Source organism: Panthera uncia (genome assembly GCF_023721935.1).
Source record: "Panthera uncia isolate 11264 chromosome A3 unlocalized genomic scaffold, Puncia_PCG_1.0 HiC_scaffold_11, whole genome shotgun sequence".
In the NCBI taxonomy this organism is placed as follows: Eukaryota; Metazoa; Chordata; class Mammalia; order Carnivora; family Felidae; genus Panthera; species Panthera uncia.
The window spans coordinates 13581447-13606985 of NW_026057578.1; the positions used below are offsets into that span (position 1 = coordinate 13581447).

A 25539-nucleotide genomic window follows, 5' to 3' on the forward strand; every position below is an offset into this window, starting at 1 on the left:
ATGGAAGAACCATTGATCCCATAACTTCTGTAACATTCTTCCAAGGATTGCAGTGGAGTGCCGGATGCTACTGATCAGCTCCAAATGTTACTTCTGCTGGTGATTGCAGCTTTATACCTGAAAAAGTCACACTTCTACGAATTAGTGATTTGCTTGATTTGAGGCCTGCTTACTCCTCTCTCTCTCAGAGGTGCTAATGAGGGCAGAAGGAAGGAGAAAAGAGAAAATGAAGTGTTTGGAAAACCTTCAGATTGCTGATAAAGACATGACTCCCTAGAACTTACTCTACTGATACGGATATGTCTTTAATGCCTGAAGATGTTTTTTAAGAGTTCAGGCTAGAGTTCCATGCCGAAAATTGTTCTTGGAACACTTTAGATATGCACATCACTCTGGTGCTGATTTTCAAATTTTTGGCCCCAAAATATGGATAAAGAAAAGCATGGATCCGGAGAAAACATTGTATTGTTTTTATTGCTGACCACTAAATGCTGAGTCAAACCTGTTTTGGAAAGTTGCACACACCCTTATGGTATTTAGAAAAAGAAGGCATTAAAAAAAGACAGGGTTGGAATCCTAGCTCCATAAATTAGTAGCTTTGGAGCTTTGAATCAGTTCCTTAATATCACCATACCTTAGTATCCCTGTATGTAAAATTGGGATGATATCAAATGTGTCATTAAGTTCTCCCATCACAAGGCTCACGTGAGACTATTACAATTAATCATAAACATATAAACATATATAAAATATCCTGGTTCATTGGAAAGGGCTGCTGGATAAATGACAGTTGCTTATATAAGAGGCCAAAATTCAAGTTACTGTGATGAATTCGGTGACTTCCTTTTTATAGGATTATAGATCTCAAATATGATAGCATCTTGGGAGATGGGTAAACGCATTCGTTAATTTGGCAAATGACTGCGAAGGAAATAATGCGCGGGGGAGAGGAGAAGGGAAAAAAAATGATGTGGGGACGCAGGTGTTAATTGGCTGCAGCTTGTATAGACCCGTGGGTTATTATACTCCTTGGCTTTTTCTCCCCAGAATGCTAAAAAGAAAATGTATGGCTGTACAGAAGCTTTCCTGGCCGACGCAAAGTGGATTTTGCACAACTGCATCATTTATAATGGAGGTGAGTGGCTCAGACGGCTCCTACAGAAGAGCGTGTCATGCCCGCTCTCCCACCTTTCCAGAAAAATCTTGCTTTTTTTTCCTCGTGTGCCAGGGCCAGTCACTGAGAACGTTTGTGTACAGATTGCTAATGTTTATCAGTAGGGGATGGTGGGGACTCTGCATTTTAAGATAATGAGTTGATAATCCACTTCCCCTGTACCAGCAAATCCACCTTCCTCCGTGTTTTCTGTCCTCATAGATTAGTTTTACATAGTCGAGAATTTTATATAAATGGAGTCCTAGTGCATTCTTCTGTGTCTGGATAATTTCATGCAGTGTAGCTTTTTTTGGGGGGGCGGGGTGGCTAGAGCATGTTTGTCTCAGTGGTTTTGTTCCTTTTTATTGCTGTGAGTGGTTTTTCGTGGTATCCACCTACAATTTATCGATCCATTCCCTTTGTCGATACTGAAGGATGTTGGAGTTGTTTTCCGCTTTGGGCTGTTAGGAATAAAACCGCCGCGAACATTCTTGTACAAGTCTTTGTGTGGATACACATTTTCATTTCTCATGGGTAAATATCTAGGTGTGGTAGGGCTGCTCCGTAGGTTTATATTTCAGTTTACGAGGCATTTTGGCAAACTTTCTGCAGAGCGATTGTATCCTTTTACCCTCTTTTAGCCACGTGTGGGAGAGTCTTAGTTGTTCCCCATTTCCAGCACTTGGTATTGTCTGTCTTTTTAAGTTTAGCCATTCTTGAAGGTATGAGCGGTTACGGTGGTGGTCATTTGCCTTTCCCTTATGACTAAAGGTATCGTGTTCCTTTTCATGTGTTTATTAGTCATCTGTATATCTTTTTTGGTAAAATACGTATTCAGATCTTTGGCCAATTTCAAAAACTGGGTGGTCTGTGTTTTATTATTGCATTTTAGGAGGTCTTTGTATTCTGGATAAAGTTGTGTCAGTTGCATTTTTGTGGATTGAATCTTCTGGACAGAATGGAAGAGAATTTCCATTAAAATCTCCTCTCGTGGCACCCTTCATGTTGCCCTACCTTCTCCCACAGTCCTCTCTGTCTACCCTCTGGCCACGTAGAGCTCTCCGTGTCCTGCCCCTTTCTGTTCCTCTTGTTCTCTGCTAGAACACTGCCTTGATGACTTCCTCATGTCCTTCAGTGTCAGCCTGTCAGTTCTCTGAGGTGCCTTCCCTTGTGACCCAGAAGGTGCTGTTGTTAGGAGATCTCACAGGACCTGTGCTTCCCCATGGTAGCGTTTATCACACTTCCTGGATGGTGCTATTTTTATTCGTTTGAGTTCCTCACCAGGATGTAAGATCTCTCTCTCTCTCTCTCTCTCTCTTTTTTTTTTTTAAGGATGTAAGATCTTTAAGAGCAGAAGCCCTGCCTTCTTCCTGTATAGTCCTAGTGTAGATGGTTAGCTCATGTGTAAGGGAAGATGTATGAGTGGGTGGATGTCTGTTAAAAGCACGTGTTTTACATTATTAGCTCAGGAGCAGGGCCAGACGTGTGGGGAGGGGAGAAAGAGGCTAAGGGGCACTTGGTTGAAAATCTGTGTAAAGATTATTAACTCAAATATATAGAAAGGCTGGGTAAGATCGTGTAAACAAGTGGATGAGATTAGGTGGCAGAAAAATAGCACAAGCCAGGTTGGCCATTGGCCAAGCAGAGAGTAGAGACTAGAGAATGGGAACTCCTTTCTGGTCTGAGGGGGTCACCACTGGACAGAGTTATCAGATCTTGTGAGTTTTTAAAGCAAGCCAGAAATCGAGGAGTGTGTGTGTGTGACATCTTTTTGTCAACAAGTTTATGTTTTCTGAAAACACCATAATGTTTGAAGAAAGCACAGTTTGTTTGTTTGTTTGTTTGTTTGTTTTTTGCCATCCTGTCTTCTGGTTTAGCAAAGGTGAGGGATCTAGAGTTAGATCTGGGGCAGATTTTCAACTCATTAGCCAAGTAGTCCCGTGTAAACAACGACTCCTGAGCCTTGACATACTTATTAATGAAATGGGAACGTTCATACCTGCTTCCTGATAAGGCTTCTTGAGTTAATAAGAAAATGTATTTTGAGGCACGAGACGTAGCAGAGCTACTCATTTAATTATTTTCTCTCCTCTGTTGCCCTTCATGGGCTGGAGTCTGGAACAATGGGTGAATAAGGCTCCTTTCCACTAGTTGGAGCCTTTTGAATAGAAAAGCATCTTCCAAATGTTCATCTGTGAACTGTAGGAATCCCACACAAATTGCTCAGTTTCAGAGAGAACATTGAGGCACCAAAGACTGGTCAGTGTTTCTGGGAAAAGTCACATAAGTTAAACTGATATTAGGATCCAGAATCCTGTGTTTTAGCCTTTAAAAGCTTAATCCTGGGGAAAAGCAAGTTGAAAGGTTGTTAGGGGAAGTGTACTCCCAAAGCCGTGTGTTACAAACGTGTTTCCATTTGAATTAATCATTATTTTCTTATTCCCTTAGGAAATCACAAATTGACCCAGATAGCGAAAGTAGTCATCAAAATCTGTGAGCATGAGGTATGTGTTTCTCACTGTCCTGTTTTAAATGCACCCAGAGTGAGGGGCTGGCGTGGCTGAGTTCCATTTGCAGAATCTCTTAGTGGGTAACGGTAGCTGTTTTGGAATTTGTTGAGGCATAGACGGTGCCCCGTAAAAGTGACGAAGAGGGGATCACCCCCGCCCCATATGCCGGAAATCAACGCTATCTTAGCCGTGATCTTCAAGAGGTGCAAATGACCTTTTATTATTCAGGCTTGCGTCATGGTCAGGAACGAGGCATCTTGAGTTTTCTTGGTTGCGTAGATGGGGCTCTTAATTTCTTCACCCCATAGTCCGAGGCGTTGGGCCAGGCCCCTTTTAGTCTTCTTGTGGAAGATGTTTGGGTTTTAATGGTATTTGGGGGAAAGGTTTTGACTGTTTCTCAGGGAGTGGCCTGCAGAGTCCTAGAAGTCAGTTCCTCTTAGAAATACCCATGGTTTTGATGGTGCGGAAGAAGTGAACCTCCTGGGCCTACCCTGAGGCCCCAGTGGTTGTGGGATAGTCAGGGAGCAGAATTTATTAGACCCCAGTGTAAGAGTTGAGAAACCGAGCTATAGCAGATTTCAGCCTCTTGTGCACTTCACTCATTCATTCATTTGTAAGGGAAACATTTGGATACCTTAGGATACTGCCATTTTTGCATATCTTTATTAAATTTTTAAATTTTTATTTAATTTTGAGAGATAGAGACAAAGCACGAGTTGGGGAGAGGCAGAGAGAGAAAGAGAGGGAGACACAGAATCTGAGGCAGGCTCCAGGCTCTAGGCTCTGAGCTGTCGGCACAGAGCCTGATGTGGGGCTTGAACCCATAGGCTGTGAGATCATGACCCAAGCCGAAGTTGTACACTTAACCAACTGAGCCACCCAGGTGCCCCTTACTTATTACAATTTTTTAAAATGTATTTTTGAGAGAGAGAGAGAGAGAGCAAGCAAGCATGAGTGGGGGAGGGGCAGAGGAAGAGGGAGACACAGAATTTGTTCCAGGCTCTGAGCTGTGAACACAGAGCCCAATGTGGGGCTTGAACTAATGGACAGTGAAATTATAACCTGAGTTGAAGTCGAGGCTTGACCAGCTGAACCACCCAGGCACCCTTCTACTTATATATATTTTTATTATTTAAAAAAAAAATTTTTTTTTAATGTTGATTTATTTTTGAGGGAGAGAGAGAGGGAGAGACAGAGCACACGTTGGGAGGGGCAGAGAGAGAAGGAGACAGAATCCAAAGCAAGCTCCAGGCTCTGAGCTGTCAGCACAGAGCCTGATGTGGGGCTCGAACTCATGAACTGCGGGATCATGACCTGAGCTGAAGTCGGACGCTTAACCGACTGAGCCACCCAGGTGCCCTACATATTTTTTTTAATTAGAAAAAAATTTATTTATTTTGAGGGAGAGAGTGATTGTTCACGGAAGGGGCAGAGAGAGGGGGAGGTAGAGAATCCCAAGCGGGCTCCATACCATCAAGGTGCGGAACCAGATGTGCGGCTTGAACTCACGAACCACCAGGTCATGATCTGAGCCGAAATCAAGAGTCGGTTGTCTAACCGGCTGAGCCACCCAGGCGCCCCTTTTTCTAAATGTTTTTATAGAGAGAGTTTTATAATCAACGTTTTCACTTAAGAGTGTTTTCCCAGATAGTTAAATACACAGGAAGAACAATTTTTCATGGCTTTTACGATGATTTTCTTAGTATAATTGTTAGGAAGGCATCTACGAGGTCTGAGACTATACACATAGCAAAGGCTTCATGTAGGTATTTCCTGATTGATTTCTAGAAAAGTTGTAGCAACATGTATAACAACCTGGGTAGTTTTTCTGTGTCCTTTCCAGTTTTGGAAATTATAATTCAAAAAATACGTGTATCTATGTTTTCCCTGCAAGACGGCATCTCACTGTGATTTTGGTTTGCATGGTTGTTGTTTTTTTTTTTACACGTTTATTTTTGATAGAGACAGAGCACAGGTGGGGGAGGGGCAGTGAGAGAAGGAGACACAGAATCCGAAGCGGGCTCCAGGCTCCAAGCTGTCAGCACAGAGCCCGACGTGGGGCTTGAACTCACAAACCGTGAGATCATGACCTGAACTGAAGTCGGACACTTAACCGACTGAGCCACCCAGGACCGCCCCCCCCCCCCTTTTTTAAAGATTTTATTTATTTTTGAGAGAGACAGAGTGTGACTAGAGGAGGGGCAGAAAGAGCGGGAGACACAGAATCTGAAGCAGGCTCTGGGGTCTAACCTGTCAACACAGAGCCTGACACAGGGCTTGAACCCACAAACTGCGAGATCATGACCTGAGCCGAAGTCAGACACTTAATTGATTGAGCCACCCAGGTGCCCTTGGTTTGCACGTTTCTGATGACAAGTGATGATATACTGTTTCTGATATGTTCATTGTTGGTTTAGAGTTTTGTATGAGTGAGTTGTCCAGCTGCTTTCCCCTTGGGGATTCCTTTGTTTTCCTGGATTTGGGAGCTAAAGCCTACGTGTTTAATCAGTGGGTTACCCCCAGGTGGAATTTACTGGATGCAGGTACTCTGTGCCTGGCATTTCTAAATCTACCTGTTGGCGATACATTGCCGCTGTGTGGGCTTCGATGCCAGGGCTGCCCTGGACCTTATGTTACCACTTTGTTCTTGCCAGTACCTTCAGAATAGCCCATAAGTAGAGTGAGTAGGAACAGGAAATATATGCCACCACTTTCTTTCCTATTTATTCTTTTGCTCCTTTATTCAGTCATTTATCCATTGACCTTTGAGTTAGTCAATTATATTTATAAAATTATTATTTAGTAGTATATTGAGCAACTGCTGAGTATCTGACACCTTACATGATGCAGAGATAAAGAGAAAAACAAGTCTTTTGATGATGGGAAGAGAATAGGAACGAACAGGGCAATGACAGGTGAAACACGTCAGCTCTGGAGCACGTCTGCCTGGGTTCAAATCCTGGTCCTGCCCCTTTGCTGCAGAGAACCTTGGGCGGGTTTCTTGACTTTCTGGGATTTCATTTTTTCCATCCGTAATATGGGGGAAAGAGCAGGCCTGCCTCTGGAGGATGTAAAGAATGAATGAATTAGTACCTGTAGAACACTTTGATGATCCCAGCGTGGATCTCTGATAAATGTTAACCAGTGTATTGATCACTGTGTCACCTAACACGTTTTCCATTTATCTCCTATAATCGTTGTCTATTTGGTAGGTATTGCTCACATGACCATTCTGTAGATGAGAAAATGGAGGCACAGACAAGATAAGCAACTGTTCCTAAGGTTATAGAGCTAGTAAATGGTGGAGGCTGAATTGAGATCCAAGAAAGGGGCTTGTGGGTTCTAAGTCGTACTTAGGTCCCCTAGAGGAATGTATTTTTTCACAGAGAAGGACAGTCGGTCAATTACATAATTTTTAGATTGTGGTCCATTTAGACAAAATACCACCTGCCCTGGATGATGTGACCAGAGCTGGGTGGGAATTGAGCACAGCGAGCAGAAGCCGGGGTAGCTGGAGGTGTTGGGGGAGCTCAGACAGGTCGGCCTAGGCCTGGTCACACTCGGTGTTGAAGGAGCTGATCTGGAGTTTAGATTTATTTCCTTGTTAGTTTCTCAGCCTTGTACTACTGGCATTTACTCTGGAGAATTCTTTGTTCCGGGGACCGTCCTGTACCTCCTAGATTCCATTTGCAACAGCCAACCGTCAGATGTACAAGGTGTGGACGATGAGCAAGATGGGTCTGGCCGCTGTGTCTTGGGGGCTGGACCGCAGTGGCAACCAGAGCGGGAAGCTGGTCCAGATGTGGTCCAGAGAGGGGTGGTGGTGGCTCGGGCTGGGTGGGATCTCGGGGGTTGGTGAGAGGTGATTGGATTCTTCTCCGAGGTGTTCCCCACTGAGGGACTTGGTGTAGCTAATCTTAACTGCTAATATCCTCTCGCATTCCTTGAGCGTCTCCAGATGTGAGGCCCCTTGCGTGACACATCCTAACATATTTTTGTTTTACAGATGAATGAAATTGAAGTATGTCCAGAGTGTTACCTAGCTGCTTGCCAGAAACGAGATAACTGGTTCTGTGAGCCTTGTGTGAGTTGTATTTCCTTTCCTTACTTCATTTTCAGAACTCATGCCTTAGAGGACTACCCAAGGCCCCCTTTTCTGGGTGGCTTATTTGATGAAACTTTGGGAGAAGATTTTAAATAACTTTTTTTTTTTTTTTTTTTTTTAACCAATAAAGTAATGGCAGAGTGAAAGTAATCCAGGTGGAATAAACATCTGGGGCTGAAAATCCATGTGCCAGAGGGAGCACTGTGACTTCCTGGGTTTATTAACCGCGGGCAGACTGCAGGCTAGAGAGCAAAATGGGGCTCATTAGGGAGAAGGCAGTGAGGTAGTGAGAGTCATAATGAAGTGTGTTCTTTGATGAACCTGTTTTGAGAGAATTGGAAGTATGCCTCTGGATTGGCTCTGTGGTGTTTCCCAAGTGGGCGGTTTGGGGTGGGGAGATGGGAAGAGATAAATCACCCTGTTTTCTTCATCCATCTGTATTTTCCAAACCAGTGTTCTGCAGAGAGAAGGGTGTTCCCGGGGTGGGCTGGTGGGTGAGTGAAGGTAGGGCTGGAGTTTCCTGGGGGGTGAGATTGGGCAAGTAACGTGGAAAAGTGAAACATAGTTTACGTCTCTTCCTGCCTTTGGAGATGAAGCCCCTGAAGAGTTGCAGCCCTCAAGAGAGAACAAAGGCAGCTCATACTGCCCTTATTAAATGCTGGATACAATGCCCATTTAATCCTCCGGCTTAACAGAGGGTGTAGGCATCGCTGTCTCCATGTCGCAGGGAGAGGTGGACACTCTTGCTCACGGCCACCTAGGTTAAGGGCGGTGTGTTCAAGCCAGTGTTCCAGCCTCATCTCGTCTGTGGTTCGTTCTTCCCTGTTTTCTCCGTTCACCCCAGAACCACCTTCGCCCGGGCCTCCTGGCCTCATGCCCTCCCAGGGAAGCCCATTTGGGAGACCCTGCGTGGAACTGCTCCTGTTCCAGCTGGTGGCCTGGCTGTCTCTGCACATACGGCAAGCTTTGTATATGGCGCATCTTGCTGTCCAATACGTACAAACTCTGGATTTTGTTTTTCTTTTCCCAGAGCAATCCACATCCTTTGGTCTGGGCGAAACTGAAGGGGTTTCCGTTCTGGCCTGCAAAAGCTCTGAGGGATAAAGATGGACAGGTTGATGCTCGTTTCTTTGGACAACATGACAGGTGGGAGTCAAAACTGGCTGCAAATGTACAGCTTTAACTGAACCTTCGATAACTGTGACGCAAGCAGGGGGCGGAGGTATTATCGTGTCGTTTATTGTCGCGACACCAACCAGTGATCTTGTAGTTAAAAATACTGCCCTGTGCTGCGTTCCGGCTGATAATGTGTGTGGGCTTCGTTTTTTTCAGGTATGTGAAGAGAACAATCATGCTTTCGTAGTTGCGTTGATGAAGCTGGCACCAGAATAGTTTCCGTGGCTATTTTAAGTGGTGCTGTTCTTTTTAAATTTCGTGGAGTAAATTGAACCACCGCACAAATTGCTTTTCAAAATAATGCTTTCAGGGATCAGAAGTATTTCCACAGATTGCCAGTAAATGAATCTCTTATCATTGTGCTGGGTGGTTCTCTCTCCTGTTGCCTTTTTCTCTTAAGCCAAATAGGACATTATAAGAGGTGGCTGTTTTAACAGGTGGTAGCCCTCCCCCCGCCCAGCGTTTTCTGCCCTCCCCTCTCCCTCGCTCGCAGGGAAGTGAATTGTTCTAGCTCTTAGCAGTCTCCTATCCTATGGGCTTGAGAACAGCAGGTGGACCCAGATGAGCAGCAGTTAATATCCTATTTCTCTTTTAGCAAGTTATGTGAGGATCAGATGAGGCAAAACCCTTTCCAGGCGGCTACCAAGCAGTTTGAAGAAGTGTTTGAGTGTGTTGGGGGAGAAGACTTAAAACTCTGGGGGCGCCTGGGTGGCTCAGTCGTTCAAGCGTCTGACTCTTGATTTCAGCTCAGGTCATGATCTCATAGTCCGTGAGTTCGAGTCTTGCATTGGCTCTGTGCTGCCAGCATGGAGCCTGCTTGTGATCTCTGTCTCCCTCTCTTTGCCCTTCCCCAGCTCGCGGTCTCTCTCAAAATAAATAAATAACCTTAAAAAAGATGTATCCTAAAAATTATACACACCGATAGAATATACAGAAAGTACGGTTTATAATATCAAACACCCGAGTCAGAGCTGTTACTCTGTTCACTTTGCTTGTTGCCTTGCAAATAAAGACAGAAGAGTGATTGGTAATCTGCGAAATCATTTACTAGGAATCCTTTGTCTGGAGGCAAAGTGGAAATTAGCTGGGATGGTCCTGGGTTTGATAGGAAGTCTTTTGCTCTATTTGATTTTGGACACTTTGCTGGAAACCTTTTGGTGCTGCCGTGGGTCAGGCCACGTGCTGGATGCTGGGGATACGGGAGTGAGCAGGACATCGTCCCTGCCCACCTGAAGGCTGGCATCCTAGTGGGAAAGACACCCAAGTAAATACCCAAGTAAACACACAGGCAAGGTGATCTCAGGGCGGGGGCTTAGAGAAGATCTGGGTGGAGGGACAAAGCCAGCCTGCTGTTTCTTGGGGAGAGCTGGGACACAGTGTGGTTTGGACAGGAGAGGGGAGGAGAGGATGGTAAGTGATGGGTGGGGAAGGGGGCACGGTCTGGATCACACGGGCTGTGGTCAGATTCTGCCTTTGCTTTGAAGGGCAAGAAGAATTCGTGTCAGGCTGTACATCATTGTAGCATGGCAAGAGTTAACCATCTTGATGCTTCGGGATTATTCTCGTTCTGTAATATAACCCAGTGTGGATATACTGGGGATATAGGTGGGTGGGGGAGATCCGTGCCTGCCGCCATGTACCAGATACGTCCCAGACTCTTAAGAGTCTTGGATTCTGTTCTTAGCTGAGCTCACTCTGCATGGACATCTTACTCCTGCCTGTCAGTTCTGGACGGTCTTGGGGGGCATGAGCTCTGCCAGCCCTGTTCCAGAGGCCATTTCCCCAGAACTGGACGGTGTAGGTTGGTTCTGGGTGGGAGCTGTCGTGGAAGCTGGGCCCCTGCATTGGTGAAAAAAGGCAGCGGCCCATGTCTGATGCCCATGACGTTTGTCTAACCCCCTCTGTCTTTTGTTCCCTCAGAGGGAATGTGCCCAGCTGTTGGCTCGTTTTGGGTGAGGGGAGCCCCTTACGGGGAGCGGTTAAGGGCACTCCATGGGGATGGGTTAGGGGGTGCAGGAATGAAGTCACTGAGAGCTTGGGGGAAACCTGAAAGGAGGAGCGTCCCTTCCTCCCAGGAGATGTTCTTTTTATTTTTATTTTATTTTATTTTTTTTAATGTTTTATTTATTTTTGAGACAGAGAGGGACAGAGCACGAGCAGGGGAGGGGCAGAGAGAGAGGGAGACACAGAATCCGAGGCAGGCTCCAGGCTCTGAGCTGTCAGCCCAGAGCCCGACACGGGGCTCGAACTCACAAGCCGTGAGATCATGGCCTGAGCCAAAGTCAGACGCTCAACCGACTGAGCCACCCAGGCACCCCTAGGAGATGTTCTTAAAGCAGAACTGGCCACACCCAGCAGCCCAGCGCGGAGGCTAAAGAGAATGGATAGGCTCTTTCTCCGGGAGCAGCTTTGGGGCTGTGGAGCAAAACAGCAGCCTGGTCCTGTGCAAGCAAAGTAGGTCAGGAGAACAGAGTAAGAAATGTCACAGCCCGTCACGTGTTCATCGTTAAGTTAATAAATACTGGAGCAGGTCCCGGGAGGCTTTTGTACAGATCAAGGCGTGTTCGGAATAGTCTCCTAGCGTGCTTTTTTGTCCCTTAAGAATGTTTGCCTTCTTGGGATTTGATTTCACAGACACACACACATACACACACACACACACACTCACACTCACGATACTGTACAAAAATCCAGGAGATATCTTATTAAACGCACAAGAGCGAGCTGGCACGAATTGAGTGCCTTCTATGCACCAGGCACTGTTTCAAGTTCCTTTTGCAGCTGCGGATTTATTCCCATTTGACTGAGAAGAAACCTTGAGGCCCCAAGTAGGGTGTAGCTCAGCCCTGTGACTCTGTGGCCTCTCAGGACATTGACCCCAGAGGCTTTCTTTTGTGAAGCAGATCAAGTTTCCCTTCAACTGTGTCCTGGGCCTGCTTTAAGGAAAAGAAACCAGGTCCTGAAATCACTGGCAGGTACCTTCATTGAAGGTGCTTGAGACCTTGGCAGGAGACAGTTAAGGCCCTGACCCCAGATAGAAGGCGGGCGGGAGGGGACACAGTGACAGTGGCCTGCGGCCAGCTGGCTGGTGATCTCCTGGTGCTGCGGGGACTGGTCTAGGTGCATTTCATTTGCTCCCCTTGACCCCGTCCCGGGAAGGGCTCAGCCTCCATTTTATCGATGACAGAGCAGAGGCCAGCTCAGGGAAAGGGAAGTCATTTGTCCAGGAGCGGCGGGGGGACCCCGGCTGTTCCTCAGAGCCGTCCTGTCTCGTCCAGACTCCTGCTCCCCCAGTTGTAACGGCCGCGGACTCTCACCCAGAGGGCATCTGTCTCCTGCCCTGCCTCGTTCTTGCGGTTCCTCAGGTCTCTGCAGGATGACAGCAGCTAGTTGGGGTGATGAGAAGCTGGTAATTTACAGCACGTTGAGAGAGCAGTTAGATATTTTTGGGGTGTTTGGTTTTAGTTTGTGTCACGACCTAGTTATCACCATGAGTTGCAAACCTCCATCCTCTGCCCTGAATTTCACCCCATGCACACGCTTTTATTTCTCTGGGCCGTTTTCTCTTCAAAATAGGAACGAGATTCCAGCTGTTAAAACGTGGGTAGAATGTAATCTAAGTAGTCCATATTTTTTGCTTCTCTTTCAAATGCTGGAAGACTCGCCAGTGTGGGGGTCAGATTCCTACACGGGCACTTGTGACGCTTCCATGTAGACGGTGCTTGCGTTGGACTGGCTGTGGCATTTCTACCTCCCCACAGCCCACTTTGCTCCCGTCACTCTGTGTCTGGCTTGACTTTATGGTCTTTGAAATCCAAAAGGCCTCCTTGGGAATGTTCATTCCCGCCGGATTCCCAGCTATACATACGGGATGGAGGCTGGGGAATCGAATGTCACATGGTCCGCCTCCTGTCCAAACCCCGGAGCAGTGGTAGGCTATACTGCCCTCTCCTGCCTGCATCCGCTCGGTCACTAATCCCAGAAAAGCAGCTCATGGCCTCGTGAGGTCTCTGCAAAGCATGCTGGGATGTGGGCGGTTGGAGTCAGGCAGGCAGGCAGGCAGAACCAGCCGAGAATGGGGGGTGGAGGCTGTCCTTTGGTTAGTTTCCACATGAATTCTCTCACATCGAAGCCATGCACCCCCTTTCAGGTTTACGGTCTTCCGGTGTTTCCGTCTAGTGCCTCGTAGAACCCCAGTTTTACGAGAGATATGAAAACTGTGTGTGAACGCAGAGGAGTGGGCTTCGGGACCAGTTCTTTCTTTGGAGGTGCAGTCCTGGAAGCAGTGATGTTTCCTTACTCTCTACTCACCCAGAGCCAAGAGGGGATTTATTATTCTTCTGATGGATTAAAATGACTAAGTCTATGAGCTTTTTAATGTTTTAGTGAAGATCGCTGTTCACATTCTGTCATAAGAACATGTCGTAAGAACATGTGTATTAAGTGTGAACGGCTAATCATGTGTTAACCATTCAAACCAAGTCATTTAAAACGTTTTTTGGCGGGGGGCACCTGGGTGGCTCAGTTGGTTAAGCCTCTGACTCTTCATTTCAGCTTAGGTCATGATCTCACGGTTCATACGTTGGAGCTCTGCATTGGGCCCCGTGCTGACATTGTGGGGCCTGCTTGGGGTTCTGCCTCTGCCTCTCTCTTTGCCTCTCCCTCCTCTTCTTGTGCTCTTTCTTTCTGTCTCAAAAGAGAGAAATTAAAAAAAAAAAAAATTCTGTTTTGAGAGAGAACAAGTGAATGAGCGGGGGAGGGGCAGAGGGAGAGGGAGAGAGAGAATCATAAGCAGGCTCCACAGTCAGCATGGACCTCAACATGGGGCTCGATCCTATGACCTTGGGATCATGACCTGAGTTGAAATCAAGAGTCAGATGCTCAACCGATTGAGCCACCCAGGAGCCCCCAAACCAAGTCTTATGTATGTATGTATGTACGTATGTTTATTTGAGAGAGGGAGAGAGAGAGAGAGAGAGAGAGAGAGAGACAGACAGACACACACACACAGAGCATGAGCAGGGCAGGGGCAGAGAGAGAAAGAGGGAGACACACAATCCAAAGCAGGCTCCAGGCTCTGAACTGTCAGCACAGGGCCCAAAGCAGGGCCCAAACCCACAAAGTACGAGATCATGACCTGAGCCCAAGTCGGACACTTAACTGACTCAGCCCTCCACGTGCCCCCCAACTCATTTTTAAAGAATGGAGTATGTAGTTAAGAATGTCGACAGGCATACCAGGCTAATTTGGTTTGCGTTAAGGAGAAAAATTCTGGAAACACCCTAAATGTCCATCGACAGATAAACAGATAAAGAAATCGTGGTAGATAGATCTCATGGGATAGTATTCGGCCTTAAAAATGATGTGACAACATAGCTGAGCCTAGAGGACACGACGCTAAGGGAGATCAGCCAGGCACAGTAAGACAAAATAACTGCATGAATTCCGCTTAGAGGAGGTATTTAATAAAATAGTCAGATTTATAGAATCAGAGTGTAGAATGGGGGTAGACTCATCGGGCATAAAATTTCTGTTACGATGAATAAAGCCGTGCCTACGTTAACAGTAGGGCGTGTGGTACTCTTAAACTTACCGCAATAAAACCAATTTTTAAAAAACCTCAAAAAAAAAAAAAAAAATAAATAAAAGGATCTCTGTAAGGACCAAAGTTGACTTCAACTCTCTCTTCTGCACTTCCTAGGGCCTGGGTTCCAATAAATAATTGCTACCTCATGTCCAAAGAAATTCCTTTTTCTGTGAAAAAGACGAAAAGCATCTTCAACAGTGCAATGCAAGAGATGGAGGTGTATGTGGAGAACATCCGCAGGAAGTTCGGGGTTTTTAACTACTCTCCCTTCAGGACGCCGTACACGCCCAACAGCCAGTACCAAATGCTGCTCGATCCCAGCAATCCCAGCGCAGGTGCCGCCAAGATAGACAAGCAGGAGAAGGTCAAGCTCAACTTCGACATGACGGCGTCCCCCAAGATCTTGATGAGCAAGCCCATGCTGAGCGGGGGCACGGGCCGTCGGATCTCCTTGTCCGATATACCACGCTCCCCCATGAGCACAAACTCTTCTGTGCACACGGGCTCCGACGTGGAGCAGGACGCCGAGAAGAAGGCCACGTCGAGCCACTTCAGCGCCAGTGAGGAGTCCATGGACTTCCTGGACAAGAGCACAGGTCAGCCGCGGAGGAAGAGGAAGAGGCGGGGGCGGGCGGGGGGCGGGGGGGGGGGGGGGCGGTCCCCTGCCGCGTAGGGCTTCGGTCGGGACCACACCTGTCGGGTTCTGGCTGGCCAGCGTCTCAGAATCAAAGGGACCTCTGTGGGGTTTTGCTCCAGTGGAGGACATTTAAAATTTTAAATGGGTGACCCAGAGGGATTTTTGCTGTTAGGAATCAAGAACGGAGAAAATCGGTCCCCAAAGGCCAGATGGAGGTCCTTCCTCGCAGTGGGGCAGAGGTGGCCAGAAATCCTTGAGAGTTGAGAGCAGACGCCTCTTGGGCTATCACAACAAAACTTCCCGTAAGAATTTGTTTCTCAGGAATGGTACTTCAATCGAAAGACTGTTTTTCTATCCGAACTATACCTTCACGATACTTAGAGCTCCAGTGTTAGCGCGACAGGTAAGGTCGGCAATAACGTGTGCTCTCCCCAGAGCGCTCCTTACATGTTGGTTGCCCTGATTGACACTTGCTGTAGAATGGCGAGTGGTTAAGAATAAGACTGCCGGTCTCAAATCCCAACTCTCCCACTCACTAGCCACGTGGCTTTAGGCCAGGTACTTAATGTCTTGGTGCTTGAGTTTCCTCACCTGTGATGTGACGTAATAACAGACCTGACCCATAGGTTCTTGTTAAGGGTTAAATGAAGACGTGTCCACAGAGGGTCGGAACAGGGCCAGAAATAGTAAGCGTTGCAAAGATGTTGGCTGCTACGTTATTTCTTACTGGTGGTTGCTCAGCAAATGCCTACATGGATTCAGATTCAGATTCGGATTGGGAGAGCTGATGCGAGGGGGTGCTGGTCCAGTGTGAGGAAAGGAATGGTGACTTAAATTGGATTCTTTGTACCCAAATATTATTTGGTTGTCTGTTAAATACTTAAGAGATTTATTACTTCTACAAGGAAATGGGTTTACTCTCATTTTTCTTTTTTTTATGTGTATTTTTGAGACACACACACACACACACACACACACAGTGCAAATGGGGGAGGGACTGAGAGAGAGGGAGACACAGAATTGGAAGCAGGCTCCAGGCTCTGAGCTGTCAGCACAGAGCGCCATGCGGGGCTCGAACTCACGAACTGCGAGATCGTGACCTGAGCCGAAGTCGGACGCTCAACTGACTGAGCCACCCAGGTGCCCCTATTACTTCTTTTAATATGTATTTATAAGTGTTTATTTATTTTTGAGAGAGTGTGAGCGGGGGAGTGGCGGAGAGAGAGAGAGAGAGAGACAGAGAGAATCCCAGGCAGACACAGGACTGGATCTCATGAACTGTGAGATCACGACCTGAGCCAAACTCAAGAGTCTGACCGTTAACTGACTTAGCCACCCATGCGCCCCTTAAAGTCCTTTTTTCCAAAATATGATCCTGTTGCCAGTATGTGCTTGGATCATTTGGGGATTATGAGTTAGGCGGCCAGTGAGTACTATGTGTAGAGAAGGTGATTCCCCAAATCGTTTTAATCTCACCAAGTGTCCCCTTTTCTGTAAGGAGCCAGATAGTAAATATTTTAGGCTTTGTGGCTCTCTGTCCCTCACAACTATACAGCTATTCAGCACTGTTGTATTAATGAAATAGCCATAGGCAATATGTGGCTGTGACCCAGAAATTTGAATTTCATATGATTTGTGTGTTTCATGAACTCTAGTAACCCTTCAGGATTTTTCCACCATTTGCAAATGGCAAGTAACCCTTGTAGGCAACATAAGACTAGGCGGTACGCTAGATTTGGCCCGTGGGTCCTTTTGCTAACCTGTTATAGACCAAGTTAGAAGAAACTCTTGAGTCCGTTTCCCCGTTTTACAGGGGGCAAAATTGAGGTCTCTGTGGAGAGTGGAGGGAGGCGCCTGTGCCCACAGCTAGATCCTGAGGCTACATCCATTTTCTTTTCATTGCACCCTACTGCCCTCTGCTGTCAGCAGCGACAATAGCGTTTGGTACAAGGAGAAGTGGAATATTTACTGAAATGCCCCACAGGGAGGGTATCATTGAGATGAGATTTTGATTTATCCAAAATAGCATTTAAAAAAAAAAATCGTCATAGGATAGAAAAGTATTAGTTTTAGCAATAAAAACTTTGTAGCCAGCAACATAAAAGCTACACACTGAAATCAGTTATTAACTAAAACTTTTATGAGAGTTTAGAAACCTTCCTTTTGTTTCGCAGGCGTGTGGAGGAACTCAGTCAGGTGTCTGTAATCTATAGAACTTGATTTAGTTTTCTCAGGAGTACTTTGCTCAGCCAGAAGCCTTTTGCTCATGGTGTCCTGGATATGGATCAAAGCGGTTTATATTCTCAGTGATTGTCCTGCCTCCCCCTTGATCTAGACGTCCTGGCCTAAATCAATGCCTTTGGCGATATCTGCTTGCAGGACCTCGACTTCAGCCATGAATATGTATTCGGCTACGAGTTATAACGCCGGGGGTTATCCGCACCCTCTGAACTAACAGTCCTTCGGTCTTGTAGCTGTACTGGGGGTTACCGTTTAGGGAGAAGGGAAAACGTCTTTGTATACTCCTTTTGTCATAACAGTACATCCTTGTCATACAATACTTGTTATTTATAGAACTGAAGTCACAGATCATTCCACCTCCCAGTCAGCCCTTAGATACTTGTTTCCAGGACCTGTACTTTTCTTTTTTCTTGGTGCAAAAAAGGTGATTTTATTAAAGCATGGGGACAGGATGCGCTGGCAGGAAGAGCTGCTTTCCAGGACGTTTTTCTATGTTGGTTTAGGAGTCATACTATTAAGCTGAAAACAGGTATTTCTAGGGATCAGGCAGGTATGGAGATGAGCAAGACTGAGAAGTGTGGTCACGGGGCTGAACAACACAGAACAGAAATAATAACACTCTTCCTGATGGTGGGTGCTTGTATGTACCCCCCCCCCCCCAGCGGTACTTACTCTTCTGATGCGAACTCCTTACACCCCACTAACAGACCACCACCTGACCTGTCAGAATGCTCTTGAGGAATGCCTTTTCTGAAGGGCCCTGGGGCCTTCCTGCTGGTTCTTGCCCAGTGGGAATGTGGGCTCTGTTGCCTTATTCTCATGGTTCAAGAGAAGCCTCAGATACTTTTTTAAATGTGGACTGCCCCAACTTTTACATATTGGCTCAAATTTAAAATATCTGTGGGCTGCACCAAGTGCCTCCACAGACTACCTGGTTTGCAGTAGACAGTTTTGAGATTTTTTTTCTTTTTCTCCTTCTTCTTCTTTTTTAATGTTTTATTTAAAAAAAATTTTTTTTTTTAACGTTTATTTATTTTTGAGACAGAGAGACAGAGCATAAACGGGGGAGGGTCAGGGAGAGAGGGAGACACAGAATCCGAAACAGGGTCCTGAGCGGTCAGCACAGAGCCCGACGCGGGGCTCAAACTCACGGACTGCGAGATCATGACCTGAGCCGAAGTCGGACGTTCCACCGACTGAGCCACCCAGGCGCCCCATGTTTTGTTTATTTTTGAGAGAGTACGAGCACGGGAGCGGCAGAGAGAGAGGAGACAGAGGATCCGAAGCAGACTCTGTGCCGACAGCAGCGAGCCAGATGTGGGCTTGGACTCACGGACCGTGAGATCATGACCTGAGCTGAAGTCAGATGCTCAACTGACTGAGTCATCTGGGCGCCCCTCCCCACCCCCCCTTTTTAGGTCAGCTCTGCGCCCACTGTGGGCCTTGAACCTACAACCCCAAGATCAAGCGTCTCGTGTTCCACCAATAGCGCCATCCGGGCACCTGAGGTTTTGTTTTTTTTTTTTTAAGCTTAACCTTGTGTTCTGAATATTTTCCATGTTACACAGTCCTTCAAAATAGGAGTTTCTGTCCTGTCGTAGACTGTCCAGTGATGCTCTGCTGTGTGGCTCATCTGTGCAAGCCACCAAGAGTTGTGCAAGCTACTGCCCTTTGAAGACGGAGGTTGTTTCCGAAGCTTTATAAGTAGACGAAGTTTGGCGCAGAATCACTAGCTCCTCTGCCTCTGCCCCTCCAGACTGCCGGGGTGCGTGGGAGGGAAGGGGCATTTTTTGCTAATTTAATTCTAAGACTCCTGTTTCATGGAGTCAGAATAGCACTTAGCACAGGCCAGGATCCTATAAACGTAGATAATAAATGATGGGTTTTGGTCCGCACTCGTGAATTGTACATCAAAGTATAAAATCTGATTCAATTATTTGTGACTTCAAAGGCGATTAGTTCTTCCTTTGAGCAAGATTTACGGCTTTACAAAAGGATTTGCATCCGTGTCAAAGCTTAATCGAAACGAGCATTTCCAAATGTCTTTTTGCTTTTGAAAATGTCGAGCATGATTTAAAATCGAGTTTCTCGATCTCTGCCCTGCTGGCTTGGGCTGGACGATGGCCTGGTTGGGCCTCCCTGTGCACTCACTTCAGGGTGTATAGCATCACTCCGGCCTCCACTCGCTTCATGCCCGTAGCACGCCCCTGCCCACAGTGAGGGCAGCTGAAAGTGTCTTCAGGCACCGCCACGTTGCCCCTGGGGGCGTAGTTGACCCTCCAGTTTCTGTTGAGAATCCTGATGTTGACGTGCCGTGCTTTGGACTTTTAGCACTGAGAGCAAAGTTCTGATGCTTCATGTTCAGGTTTGAAGCTCTTCAATATGTTACATCGCATTTTGTGTCCTTTTTTTCCCTGAATGTAAACTATTGCTTTCAAATTTTAATATTGTGTAAAGAATAGCACATAATCATACCCTGAGAGGTAACAAGGGTTACGAATTGGGTGTTCCTGGGGCGCCTGGGGGGCTCAGTTGGTCAAGCGTCTGACTTCGGCTCAGGTCATGATTTTGTGGCTCGTGAGTTTGAGCCCCGCATTGGGCTCTGTGCTGGCAGCTCGGGGCCTGGAGCCTGTTTCAGATTCTCTGTCTCCCTCTCTCTCTTCTGCCCATCCCCTGTTCATGGTCACTTGCTCACTCTCTGTCTCTTTCAGAAAAAAAACAACCCACAGACCAATTGGGTGTTCCTTCAGGTTTTTTTAAACTTTTAGTTTTTTAACATTTATTTATTTATTTTGAGAGAGAGAGAGAGGGAGTGTGTGTGTGTGTGTGTGTGTGTGTGCGCGCGCGCGCGCACGTGCATGCACACGTGAGCAGGGGAGAGAGGCAAACGGAGAGAGAGAAGAATCTTAAGCAGGCTCCATGGTCAGTGTGGAGCCAGACATGGGGCTCGATCCCATGACCCTGGGATCATGATGTGAGCCAAAATCAGGAGTCTGACACTCAACCCACTGAGCCACCCATGTGCCCCCTCCTTTTTTTTCAATTTGAGAGAGAGAGAGAGAGAGAGAGAGAGAGAGAGAGAGAGAGAGTGTGTGTGTGTGTGTGTGTGTGTGTGTGTGTGCAGGGGAGGGGCAGAGAGAGGCCGAGAGACAGAATCCCAAGCAGTCTCCACGCTCAGTGAGGAATCCTGTGTCAGGGCTCGAACCCACGAACCTGGGACCATGACTTGAATTCAAGTCAAGGTTTTTAAATGTATAAATCCCATTGATAATTGCCATCGTAATGTTCTGTGGTCGAATGGATCACACTAAGCCTTCTGCTCCTTTCGAGGGAGGATTCTTTCCTTGACACCTTTCTGCTTATCCATATAGTTGTAGTTGTCAGTAGTGTGTAAACAGCACGTGCAGATGACAGAAATGATTGGGGGCATGTGAACGAAGGCATTTGGGAAACATCTCTTAGGGGAAGAAACTTGGTTTTATGAAGTCGTGTGAACGGGTAGGTTTTGAACAGATACATTGATTTGTTTTCTTTCTTTTTTTTTTTTTTTTAATTTTTTTTAACGTTTATTTATTTTTGAGACAGAGAGAGACAGAGCATGAACAGGGGAGGGTCAGAGAGAGAGGGAGACACAGAATCTGAAACGGGCTCCAGGCTCTGAGCCGTCGGCACAGAGCCCGATGCGGGGCTTGAACTCACGGACCAAGAGATCATGACCTGAGCCAAAGTCGGCCGCTCAACCGACTGAGCCACCCAGGCGCCCCTGATTTGTTTTCTTAATGCACATTTTATGTATGGACATCTCTGCTAGCTTTCTAATTCCCAAAATTGTAGGTGTTTTTGGCTAGCCTGCTGTTTCACATTTTTGTCCTGGTGGCCATATACAAAGCCATAGTTCATGTTTTCGAGAACATATCCATTGAAACTCACTGGAGTCTGAGAATTCCAAAATCCCCGCCCCCTTCATTTACATGTATCTGTATTAAGAAATATATTTTTACACCTGTTTTAAAGATTTTCCCCCACAAGAGAAACCACAGTAGAGGTAGTTTTAAACGGGCAAGATTACCCATCATGTAAATAATTCTAGTTGACTTTTTTTTTTTAACGTTGGTGACCCTACATGGTTAAAATTAAGATAAAACACAATCTAATATTAAAGCAGTATAAACGGATGTAAAAAAGGTCATTTGTTTTCTCCTACATCCCTAAACTTTCTCCTCATTGTGCCTCTCTTATACTCTGTGGAGTATACTACTACCAAAAATATGTATACACTCATTTGAAGCTATGCGTGTGTTTTTGATAAACATTTACACATATTGTGGGCACTTCTGTACACACTTGATTTTTACCTCTCTCTTTCCCACACACATACCTGCGGGGACCAGTCCTTGTCAGATTGTGCAGATCCGTGTCATTCTTTTTTAGGGGTGTATGGTATTAATTAATTCACTTATCTAGTCTTCAGTTAGCAGACATGTATACGCCATCTCCTTTTTGCTGTCATAAATACTGTTGCAGTGAACCTTCTGGTGTGCATATTGTGTCTGGGGCACATGACACGTATATCTAGGGGGTGAACTCAGCATTGGACCTTACCGTCCGTGTGATTTATAAATTTAATTTTGGGTAATTTCAGCATCACCTAATTGCTGTGCTAAAAAGGTTTTACGATTCCAGTGAGTATTCCCCTTCCCTCAACACTAGGTGTTATTTTTTGAAACAAGGTAATCACATATGCGAAAAAGATGTAGGGTGGAGATAAATGTATCCACATCTATCTTTATCCATCTGTATCTGTATCTCTCACATGTTTATTGACCATTTGTACCCCACCCCCCATGCTCATTTATGTGTTTCTTTTGGATTGTTAATCATTCTTTTAGCATACCTTGTTTTTAGTAGCTGCATAATATCGAGAGTATTTAAACAGAAACAGAAACGGCTGTCTTTTTATGAAGAAGGCTTTCTTTGGTTGCTCTTATTGTTTCTTTATTGCTTATCCTGACCTCTGTGGTGAGAAGAGAAATGGAAACCTCATTCTTCAGTTAATGATCTGATGGATTTGCTCATTCTGTAAATTTCTCGGACACCGGGGCGGCATCCCAGGTGCCTGGCAGGGACCCTGCTGTCCTGGAGCTGACGTGCTCACGGCAAAGGGGAGCTGGTAAAAAGAGGCACTTGGCCCCCTTGGATGAGGCCAGCAGGGGAAAGGCTTTGAGGGTGGTGTTGGAGGGTTACCAGCCAGTATGATCGGGGTGGGGGTGGGGGCCTTTCCTGGGGAATTCTTGGAGTGTCAAGGCTTGAGTTAGGAGCAGATTTGATCTTAGAGGAACAGCACAAAGGTCGTGTGGCTGGAGATTCCTGAATGAGGAAAGGAAAGGTCGCATGTGTGGTTGGATTTTATTCTGGGGGATAGGACACCTCTAGGATAGATTGATTGATTGATTGATTGATTGGTTTTAATTTTAAGTATCTACACCCAAATGTGGGGGCTTGAGCTTACAAGCCTGAGATCAAGAGGTATGTGCTCTACTGACTGAGCCAGCCAGTTACCCTGCCTCTGGATGGTTTTAGATGGAGCCGTGGTTTGTGTACCTGGCTGTGGTGTGGAGGGTGCCCCAGGATAGGGGTGCAGTGGCAGGAGGTGGGGGGCCCATGGGAGCTCTTACAGGGTCTTGGTGGGAAATGATAGGCACGGGCAGTATTTAGCAGCCATTTTTTTCTTTCTCATCCCATAAGGAGCCATTTTAGACATTCCCTAACCCCCCCCCCTCCCCCCCAACAGTCTCCTGTGATTTTTTTTCCTTAATGGAGATGAAATTCACATAACCTAAAATTAACCATTTGAAAGTGAACATCTCCATTACTCCAAAATAAAATCCCGTGGAGTAATTAAGCACTCCCCTACTCCCTGGCCACCGACCCCTCGTGACCGTCAGTCTGCACACGACTTGTATGGATTTGCCTGCTCTGGGTATTACATTTAAGCCAAATCATACAAAATGTGGCTTTCGTGTCGGCTCCTTTCACAGAGCGTATGTTTTCAGTGAATGATGCAGCATGCATCAGACCTTCATTCCTTTTTATGGCTCAGTAAACGTTCCACCGAGGACTCCAGAGTTTGTCTATCCGTCGATGGACATTCAGATTGTTTCCACCTTTGAACCGTGGTGGATAGTGCTGCGATGAACGTTGGTGTAGCAAGATTTGAGTACCGCTTTTCAGTTCTTTTGGGTTTATACCTAGGAAGGGACCCTCATGAAATTTCAAAGTACTGTATTTCTTTTTATGTACTGCATGTGTCTGTGTTTTATACATAAAAAGAGTAAGAGAGTTTTTCACCCCCCTGTTCTCCAGAACCCCCTTTGAGAATGTGTGCATTAGGCTGATAGCAGCGGGGATAGAGACCAGGGGGAGCTTGGGGGTATATTTTGGAAGCGGTGTGCAGGGAGGGGCCTGGCTGAAGAGTGGGGTAAATTGGGGCAGGAGAACAAGGGAGGAATTCGGGCAGTTTAGACGTGTTTGGCCTTGAACATCTAGGTGAGTGGTCATAGCGTTAACTGATATGGGGAGGTCGAGGCAGGTACATAGTGTTTCACAAATTGGGGAGGGGGGACGTGTGGCACTCCGGGGTGGACAGGGGCCATCGTGTTCCCCAAGGAGAGTTCTGCGTGTTGGAACCCAGGGTTGCTAGGTGACCCCACTCTGTCCCTTCCCTGATTACAGGAAGCATTTTAGTCCCAGATGTCCGTGAGGGGGTCCCTGCCCTTTGCTGGCTGCATGGAGAGTGAACCAGACTCGTCTCCATGGGGAGCCAGTGTTCTCCAAACACCTTTATTCTTGCCATATCCAGGTGCTGTGTTTAAATTAAAAAATTTAGAACATAGTTCTGAAACCTTCAATACTTACATTTTATTAACAGAGGAAACTTTATGTGCCTGTGAAATTAAAGACTTGTTTTTCCCGTTATGTTTTAACTACAGAATTGCAAAAATAACGACTTTGCCTGTGTTGTTGCTAAGTTTCCCTGTAGGGACCACAAGGGGGCAGGGCTCTGTGAGACTGCCTGCTGGCTTCCCTTTCCTCCTTTTTTTTTTTTGAAATTTAAAATATTGATTTGATAGAGAGCAGGTGCGAGCGAGCCTGCATGAGCAGGGGAGGGACAGAGAGAAAGAGAAAATCCCAAGCAGGCTCTGCACTGTCAGCACAGAGCCTGATGCGAAGCTCGAACTCACGACCCTCGAGATCACGGCCTGACCTGGAATCAGGAGTTGGACGCTTAACCGATTGAGCCCCCCAGGCGCCCATCCTTCCTTCCTTTTTTAACATGAGCTGTTATGAAGCAGGGAAATGCGGACCCACGTGCTTGAGTTCTGTGTGTGACAGCACCTTTGTGTGTGTTTTTACTTCCGCCTACCCTTTTGGGTCAGACTTTCTTGACAAAGTTCCTCGCAGTCTCCGCAGTAACTTGACTGGTATAAGACCCTTCCTGCTACCCCTGTTTGCTGGTTCACGTGAGAGAATACAGTTAGAGAGGCACTGGTTTTTAGTCCTCGCAGAGAATGTATGACACTGATGTTTTCAGCCCCTGCAAATCTCTTTTGGAAGGAAGCAGATAGAATATGAATGAACGAAAAATAAAATCCTAATACTAAAGATGTTATTGGTAATACTTAAATCTTTGGAAATGCCTTTATCTTTGATGATTCTTATTTTGTGTGTGGTGTGTGTGTGTGTGTGTGTGTGTGTGTGTACCAAGCACTCTAATTCTGCTGGTTGTTATGGTACCTGGTTACAGGAACAGTGGTAGTGACAGTAAATTGAAGCTCTCATTTGAGAGAGTGTTGTGTGCCCGGGGCCGGGCATTTGTTCATCCTTACAGTGAAACTAAGTTAATTAGTATTAAAAAAAAACACCACCAACAAAACTTGATTCTCAAAATAATGTGGAGCATTGATCGAGCATTTGCTAAGGACCACTTGACGTGGATTAGCTAATCTCCTTGCCAGCTCCCCATCTCGTCTGCAGATGAGGTTCCCCACAGACACACCTGTTTCATCCCTTTGTGAGTTGATCCACCTCTGCTCTATAGGTGTTTGGAACCAAAGATTATTTGTCTTGGTG

At 46.3% G+C, this 25539-nt stretch overlaps 1 protein-coding gene across 20 annotated transcripts in view; it reads left to right on the top strand.

The window, feature by feature from the left end:
* Positions 1-25539, top strand: part of ZMYND8 (zinc finger MYND-type containing 8) — a 124437-nt gene that overhangs the window by 53190 nt on the left and 45708 nt on the right. For all 20 annotated transcript variants that reach the window (XM_049649913.1, XM_049649920.1, XM_049649906.1 and 17 more), the window contains 5 exons: positions 1048-1135; positions 3602-3657; positions 7670-7747; positions 8799-8914; positions 14646-15127. In XM_049649913.1, coding sequence (XP_049505870.1) covers positions 1048-1135; positions 3602-3657; positions 7670-7747; positions 8799-8914; positions 14646-15127 — 820 coding nt within the window. The remainder of the gene's footprint in view (positions 1-1047; positions 1136-3601; positions 3658-7669; positions 7748-8798; positions 8915-14645; positions 15128-25539) is intronic.